Source organism: Plectrocnemia conspersa, unplaced genomic scaffold (genome assembly GCF_051122295.1).
Source record: "Plectrocnemia conspersa isolate PC_06_02 unplaced genomic scaffold, ASM5112229v1 ptg000009l, whole genome shotgun sequence".
Taxonomy (NCBI): domain Eukaryota; kingdom Metazoa; phylum Arthropoda; class Insecta; order Trichoptera; family Polycentropodidae; genus Plectrocnemia; species Plectrocnemia conspersa.
Genome location: NW_028277173.1, coordinates 19,471,156 through 19,480,724, shown reverse-complemented (window position 1 = coordinate 19,480,724; position 9,569 = coordinate 19,471,156). Strand labels below are relative to the sequence as shown.

At 27.9% G+C, this 9,569-nt stretch overlaps 1 protein-coding gene across 1 annotated transcript in view; it reads right to left on the bottom strand.

Moving 5' to 3' along the window:
• snu (ABC-type transporter snustorr) overlaps window positions 1–9,144 on the bottom strand; it is a 69,931-nt gene extending 60,787 nt beyond the window's left edge. Inside the window, exon 1 of the mRNA XM_088192953.1 lies at window positions 8,951–9,144. Within this exon, the coding sequence (XP_088049079.1) occupies window positions 8,951–9,036 (86 nt within the window). The 5' untranslated portion in view covers window positions 9,037–9,144. The remainder of the gene's footprint in view (window positions 1–8,950) is intronic.
• Window positions 9,145–9,569: the final 425 nt, after the last annotated feature.

Genomic DNA, 9,569 nt, shown 5'->3' with positions numbered 1-9,569 from the left:
ATGCAGTATTTCTTATAAGCTTAGGCTAATACTATTTTTCCTAACGTCAAGGAACACTAATTAAACTATGCATATAAATTAGACCGCAAAGCGAAATTTTTACGTTATTTTATTCATAAATTACTATGTTTATTTTCAATATAAATAAATTCATTAAATTCAATAAATTTTCTATAGCACTATCGGTTAATGAGATATTGTCATTTAAAGCACGCGCGTCTAAGCCACGGCTCACGGGCCGCATTCGGCCTTCAATTTATTTGTTTGCCTGAGATATTTTAATTAGACAAGTAGCAAGACAATGAGTTTACTTATTATTAAAATCTAACGCATACAAAGAGATAAATAATTAAATTAATTTAATCTTTACAAAACCCTTTAAACTAAAAATCAAGACCAACTACTGATTTATTTCAGATAAAACATTTAGAAAGCACAGCAGATAAATCGCTGTAGAAAAAAAAATATTTTTGGTGAATTTTGCAAAATAAATATATCCTTTGTTTCGCGAAAGCTGTTTCGAGCTATGCGCTCAGAATTTCGTGCAATGCAAATATACATCAGATCGCTCTTTGCGCGGCATGCGATCCTAATACATATGCTGGACTTTCGTCCTTTTTTGGACAACAAATATTTATTTGATTTTTTGGTAACACATTTATTAAAATAGCAAAAAATCGTTTCCAATGAAACAGTTTTATTCATTAAAAGAAAAATATGCAGTTTTATTTCATACTATAAAATCTGTGAATGGTTATATTTTATAAAGGCCATTTTTGGACGAGAAAACAAGGAATTTTTGGCCATTTCTGATATTTAATTTCACGAGTATACGTGTATAAAAAAAATCTTTGTGTAGGTTTATGTTAAATAGCAATTAGTGTTGAATAGTAAATATAAGGCCGAAATATCGTTTTTGAATGATAGCCCGGAGCTTCGGGCTACCAGTTTGGGCCATGGCTCGAATTTTTAATTATAAAAGTATTATTAAAAACATATTTATTATAAATTATAATACATATAATAATTTATAATGAAATATACAAATGGCACCGATTCACTGATTATGCCTGATCGACTTACACAGATGGTACAGATTTACCTCATTATGACGCATTGGGCTTATGCCTGTCAGGTTACAACGGAAGGTTAAAAAAATATAAAACAAGCAGTAGTAATTCTTAGGAACCGTCTGATGCGCCGCCAGACAATTTGATTATACATTTTAGAGCTCTAATTAAGATAGTTCTTAGCATGGATCAGGTTGTGCTAAGCATTGCTACCAAATATAATTGTGGCAAGAATTTTAACTAGCTTTGCTAAAGATTGACGAGTCTTTTAAACTTTAAAGATAAAGAAATGCATCGAGCATAAATAAATCTCAGGGACAATTTTAAAAACATGCTGGGGATAAATTTGGAATCACCTTTTTCTAGTATTTCATTTTCATCCCAGTCAACAAAATAAGTAATGTTGTTTATGGTCAAATTATTATATTAGTAATTTTTGCAATGTTTTAATTATTGTGGATTCGATGTAGCCCAGAGAATATAAAAGGTTGGATACACTTGATTTAAAGTATAGTTTATATATTTTTGGCCATCTGTTTAAACTTAATCTCAAATGAGTCATGTAATCTAACTCATTAATAATTTTCGTTATATAAAACCCAACGCATATTCTAGCCAAGTAGTGATTTGTGACATTCCTTCTAAAGCATTTGAGACGTCACACAACTAACAACATGCCATTTTAATTGAAAAACTGACGACCTCACCTCGGAAAACGCACACCATCCTTTTCGTGCCGTGGTGAATAATAAATAATAATAATATGCAACATAAAGAGCGGACATAATATATTATATATTTGCGGAACGCAATAGTACGTATATAGTAATAAAATAAAATAAATACAATGATTTCCACAAAGGTCTCGCGTGTCGCCAGTCATTACGATCCAAAGCGATCTGCGAAAGGTCGTTTTCTAATAGGTAGAATGCATCTGGATGGATTGCTGGAAAATGTGGAATTATGCATTATGTTTAGCACAGAAGCTGCCGTATCTGTGTCACGGGTAATGATTTACTGTTGAGGATTTTGGCGTTTCTAGAGAAAAGTCTCGAAGATAATGGACCGGCGAAAGTTACTGGCAGAGGTAGCTCGGTCAGGTGATTCTGGTGATTAGTCTTGAAACTTGTGGTTCATGGCTCTGACACCTTTTGTCGAGGTCGCGGATTACAAAAAAATACAATACAAACACATTTTCTAATTGTGTTGACAGAAATCAACGCTTGTTTGAACAAGTGTTCATTGATCGATGTGTCAATATCATTATGATATGATGTTTCAAATTAATTATCATAAAAGGTTGCGAATGCATGCTTTAATATATCGTAGATCAAAATCAGACAATGGTAGTAACTGCAGTAATTAATTATTGCAATTAAAAACTGAATAACTGATGATATCAAATTCGAAATCGTACCTGTGGTGGTAATTATGGTAATAATTAAAAGTCATAGGTGGCGCGTGATGACTTATTTAATTTATATACTTTAGATATTTAAAATAAAAATTTATTCATTTTTATGATAAACAATGCTACATTATGAGTTTATTGAAGTAATACAAATTATCTAAATATATAACGGTTCATGAGGTATGAGCATTTAAAAATATCTTCAGTCATCTGTATTTCACGTTTAGAATATAGCAACAAAGCCATTTTCATCGCTACCGAACAAAATTTAATTTATTCCTAATTTTCCGCTCGTTTATATGTAGTTTACATTCAGACTGTAAACCGATAAATATAATACTTTAATTTATTTATTTACACTATTGTTCTTAAGAAAACTGTCATTAGTAATAATTAATTCTTTAAGTAGCGGTTGACGATGTGGTAAATAGGCTTCTTAAGATATTATATTTATAAATGGTTTATTACAGATAATAGTAGCTACATTGGTACATCACTCGCATGCAAGTTGTAATGAAGTGTAGCGCTTCTTTTGAGTACACCATGACGCTATATAGCAGAATAAAGTTTTTTTAAGAAATTTATTCGGTACCTTTTCGGTATGCTCTGTTCAGAAATTAATGTCAGTAGACAATATTTCATTGGTATGCTTTCTACAAAAGTAGATATTTGGGAATTAAAATTTTTTTGACTGATCAATAAATTGTTTTAAAATATTGCATATCATATCAAATACTCAAATGGACCGTGATTCGGGATTGCAATAATACCGGTATTTCCGAGAGAAAAAACAGTTAATACCGGTATTACTGGTATATACATTATTATTATAATTTTAATTAATTGACTGAAAAATTAATCCGAGTACCACTCGCATGATTCACTATGCTTATTGATTAGCAAAACCAAAGCATTCAAATTATTGCAACTATTGTTTTGATATATTACATATTTTAATTAAAGCTCTTTATAATTAAAAAAAAAATATTTTCTATAACACTGATGCCAAATCTTTTTTATTTTAGAACAATAAATCTAGGAAAACATCGTCTTTGATCGACCACTTCTGATTTATTCCGATAAAATATATCATTAATTATATTTTGTCAGTTTTGATTATCCAATAGAACCTTAGGCGGCTTTCATAAATTATGTCACTGGTTTTTCGTAAAGTAACATTAATTAAATTTGATTTATAAATGTTTATGTAAATATTATAGAATAAAAAATATGTAAATACTTTTTTGGTCTAACACATGCAATTTTTTTGAAAACATCATCGATTTGCATTTTTAAAATTATGTTAGATGTGATTTAAAAATTTGAAACTTTTTTTGTGTACTAGCAATGATGTAAGGTAATCAAAAGCAATAATATTTAATTGTTACAATAGTAAAAAATATTATATTTGTCATATTTATTTACTAAAAAAATAATATAAATCAAGTTTGATGTGAATAAACATTCCTCAAGACACTTTAATTACTGCGTATTTTTATTTGGACACAGAAAAGTCAATAACATTGTATCATATTTCAATGAAAAATGATTTTTTTTTAAATTTTCTAATACTTTAAATATAATTATTGCGACTTACTCATTGCTAATATTTAACATCTATGTTTGGTGAGGCATATTCCGTGGACAATTTGGGTAAAAATATGTCTGAATGGAGATAAAAATGTACAAACAGTACTACAAATAATTTTGTGTATGCAATACCCACTTTTGTTTTCACTTCGCCAGCCATCCCTATCATAAAAAGGTGCGGTCATTTCTCTGTTATATAATGTAACCTTTCATAACATATTGATGTTGTAGAAAAGGTAATAAAAAAATACAAATGGGTACCGCACGAACACACAGAAAGGTCTGTTCTTCGTTAATTCTCAGAAACAATAGGGAATCTTTTTTAAATATAATCATTACTTGGGATAAGTAATGGATTCTTTACATTAACTAGAAGTTGGCAGTATAATGGTTAGACAGAAAAACAGCTCCAAATCATGTTCCGAAACCGAGTTTCAACCCGAAAAAGTGTGGTGATATTCGGAAGGAATTTTTCAACAATCGTTTCTTTAACCATGCGAGATAATATTGTTGGGAAATTAAAACCATGAATAGAAAATCAACCACCAAACATATGATGTTAGTAAGCAATCTTGTAATAATAATGTTCCATGATAATGTTAAACGTAATACTTCTAGTGTGATCTAAACTTATAGATTTAAGATCACATTCATTGCTGAAAATGATATTAAAATAGCACACCTTTTTCTAATTATGTATTATTACTTTTTTATTAATAGTAATTAACATATTTATTATCTAATGCTATTTATTTTAAAATAAATAACTATTTATGCGTCTATTTAACTGAAATGATTTAACTTTATTTATGGATACATGTCAGCGCATTTCTTCATCGTAAACATAACTTAAACGGTACATACTACATATGTATGTATTCATTTCTCGTTTTCACCCGTGGGCGATAATGAAAGCGAAATTTAATAGTAGTTCATTCGCAACGATCATTAAAATTTTGTTTCCTAACTAAAATACTATTTATTGATTATATTCGATTTATGTGATTGTCGCCAAAGACATAAATGCAATAAATAAATTATAATATATTTTTTAGTCATAGCTTCAACAATGTGCGTTTTTCTCTAAGCACTCGTCACAGCATAGACTTCGATCTTTCTATAAAAAAGTAAGGTTCAAGGAGATTTACGATTTACGTATTAGTATTATTAGTTTCTATGTAATTCTAATGATGATTGAATCACAAAATTATTAATGATTAATTTTGATCTAATTTAATGTTTTTCTTTTCAATTCCCTTTGCTTCACTCACAATATTAGAATTAAATGCCTTTTTATTTATTGTATTAAACTATATTTAATAATAATTGTGTAATGATAGAAATCATACACGGGCCGTGACAAAGTTTAATCTGTGTGATTTAGCAAACGTTTACGAATTGACAAATAGCGTACATAAAAACGAAAAACACGTTACGTTGTTTTCCACAGAGGCTACAAATGAAAATTATTTACCATTGTTTGCCATATTGAGCACGCCATCTTGTAAATGCTCAAAGAGAACGAAGGTCGTAGTTTTAGATTAAATTTTTATTGATTAAAAGATTGAGAACACATTTTAATTAATCACTGTACAAGAAGATTCTTATTAAAATTAATTTTGTCATTTAAAAAAATTGTTGTTTACAAACTACACATGAAAGATAAAAACTAATAACAGATTTGACAACAGCCTATAACTTTAAAATATTTATAAACAAATTAATACCAAATCGTCCATAATTTAGTTTGAGTAAAAAAAATCTTATTATTATATAATCGTTATTTGGATCAAATTACAACCAATCATCAGTTTAAAGACTTAAAAATATATATTGAAATAGGTGCAATAAATCGGGTTGAGGATAAAAATATCTACCTATGGTAAAATCGAGTGAGTATTTGTGAATCATTTGATTTTAGATTAAATTTTACCAGTGAGTATTTGTGAACCATTTGATACAATCTTTAGATGTGTCTTAGTGAAAGGGTGTTTATTCAGTGTTATACCTATTAAAAAAATCTTTATTTAGAAATGAACATATAACGCAAAACTGCACTTATTTCGATTTAAGAAGAGTAAAATAAATTTATACTGTTTTTATGAATTTCGTTTTTATGACACTCGTCGTCAATTTGCGAAATCTAGAGATCTAAATGATATGGGAGTGCTGTTTATATTACGAAATGGAAGGTATTCACTTCATCAACAGAAAATTGGACGGTAAATTTATTTATTATACACCTCTTCGATGAAAAAGTACTTGGTTCAAATTTTGACTTTATGGATGTTTTTCAACATTCTACAGTTAATGCAGTAAATATGATTATGTTTTATTACGTTTTTTCATGCATTTTGATTAAAATATAGCAAAATAAATGAAAAAACGTAATAAAAACGTATAACAATCTTTAGTTATAAACAAAATATGATGATTTCAAATGTGATTCGTTTTTTTCTGTACATTTATATAATATCTACTTTTTAAATTTTTTTTTGTATAATAAGGATAAATATTCACTACAATATTTTAATACGACTACACATATGAACTTGATTTAATTTCACAGTAATTGGATGTTTACAAATAAAATTATTTTAATAAATCAAAATATATTGTATTGTACACACTTATTTTAAAGTGTGTAACATACATAGAACTTTTACAACAAAAAGTTTATTATTCATTAAATGTATGTTTTAATTTTTTGTCGTGAAATGCAAATCGATAATATTTATTAATACAAAATTTTTATTACAAATATAATATTGACTTTTTATATAATTTTATATCTATACTTTTTCATTGCTTAAATATAAATTTCACTGATTCATTGATTCGGGTCAGACCTTGGCTTGGACAAATCGCAACCAAAAACGAGTTTATTATTTTTTTATCAAAAACTTTTCTTTTATGATGCTTACGCCAGTGATATTAATCGCTAATGCTATTAATTCCGTTAAGTGATCAAATATTCAGGTGGCACAATTTCATCGTGCTACATGAATGAACCGACGAGGACTTACTAAAAAATAGTTTTTAACCTTGTAACTGAATACGTAAAATATTTTTAACCAACATTATCAACACGTAATTATTTACGTATTGGAAACACAAAAAGAGCTTGATTATTTTTTTCGACTAATAATTTAATAATATTTTTTACAGAAAGTAAAAAATATATAAATAGTTATATTATAATCTGAAGCTAATGCGTCTTAGAAAATGACTATTCTTAAGTATTAAATTTCACATTTTGTGTATTTTCTAAGTACGGAAAATACTGGTAGCGTGTACGACGAGTGAAAGGCATTTAATAGTGACGCGTGCTCATGAGAGGGGATATTTATTATAATAGCGGATATTCCGCTAAATATTTACTACTGTTTAGTGTTAGATTGTTGCAAAAGTTTTAAAGATATTCTTCGGAAAGTATATATTACTATCAATATAAAATTTTAGATACTTTAATGCAAGTTTTGTCGACTTGAATTAATAAAAACTAAAGAGAGCAAGGACTAAGGCATAATGTGGATACTTTATAACACATCTAATATATTTATTAATACATCTTCAGTGGGACTGTTCACAATTCGAGTCTCATTTCTATTACAGTGTTTCTCTGTATACATTTTTTAGTTGGACTCTATAAGCTCATAATTCACAATACTTTGTATAGCTTACTAAGCGCATAGCATAAAGTATTGACGGATTTCAGCCAATAAAAATCAATGTAAAGTGCCTCAATGTGATCTTTATGGTGTTTTAATACTGATCCGAACTTAGATAGTTATTTAATGCAAATGAATTATAAAAACAAGCAATAAATCTATCAAACTTTAGTTACATTTATACAATACACAGCAATTGAATATTCCTCTATTAAGATTTAACTAATAAAATATTAAATATGAAATGACCTTTATAGAATAGAATAGCTCAAGACAATAGACAGCAGTAACAGAACATAACAGAAGATTAAAACTACTTAGGCTTCAAAGTTTACAAATGTTTTTGTCATTAATTCATAAGACATTTAAAAAATCAAAGATTATTTGTTGACTAAACTTTAATTGAATAAATAATAAAAAGAAAATGTTTTTTATGGAATAGATAGATGTTATTCATATAACAAAATACATAATTACAACTACTTAGTTGGAGAACAAAGCTGACTTTTAGAAAGAAATAGCAAAAAAGAGATCTTAAATTTTTAAATTAACTAGATTTTATATAAGAAATTAAAACAGTAATACTGAAAAGTTTAAGGAAGTTAATATCACGACTGTAAAAATCGCGTTAAACTGTATTCAAATTAGATGTTGAAATATTGCGAAATTTTATTTTTTATAAAAAATCATTCAACTTATTGCTTATTCCTGTTTTTGATATTCTATAATCGTGACCTATTGATGTAACAGTTAGAATATTGAATATATTATATCATAATCCTTTGAATATTTATTATATTATATAACATTACCTAATAATCTGTCATCATAAGAACAAATATAATACATGATTATTATATTTCGATCTATGTGTTATTTCCTTATTTTTAATTATAACAATAAAAGCGTATAATTGAATACACGGAAAATGATACTCATTGTTTTATTAGGTCAATGTTATTCATAAGCCGGAACTGATTTCCGGAAGCTCGCAATAATAAAAGATGATATCGATCATTAATTTAATTTATAATATATTTTCATATCTAATATTCCAAATTTATCTTTCGGTCTTTACCAAAAAGTCTGTTTAAAGAGTTATTTTATAACCAATCATTTAGGAATATACTAAAAATATTTATTAATTTATATTTTTCAAGTAGATCTACTTATTAACTCGTATTAAATATTAAAATAATATAACTTACCCCAAACTACTGGACCAGGAAAACATCCTCTTTAACTTCTCCTTCTTCACTTCGTCATCAACCTCCAAACCGTGATTCACAGGCATCTTCTCAATATATTTGGCACAATCACGTGAAATAGCACTGTTTCCTTAACTAGCTACGACGAGCGAATATGGCACAGGTGTTTACTGGTTTGCGTTCGCTTCGCTACTGCCTCCTATGCATTGGTTCGTTCTTGAATAAAAAAATAAACAATAAATAATATTTGTTTGCGGAAACGCGTCAGTGAACGGAAGTACTCGTTTTGAGAAAATTGTTATTCCCCGCGTATGAGTAATCCGTTACGAAATAAAAGGACTTTCGATTTTTTCCTTCGCGAATATACTGTAACGATGAAAGTGGACCTTAACATTTATAGTACGTCGAAACTTTTTTATTTAAAATACAGAGGTAAACCATTGTAAGTTTTGTTTATCTATCTAAATACATACACATTTTGTTATATTAGCATTGAATATAGAATAATGATAAGCAATAAACATAAAAAATAAAGGGTTCTTAATCTTTCAAGTGGAGGCAAAGACATATTCTAGAGAATATATAGATTGATCTAAAGCATGATTCGGATTTACGTGCT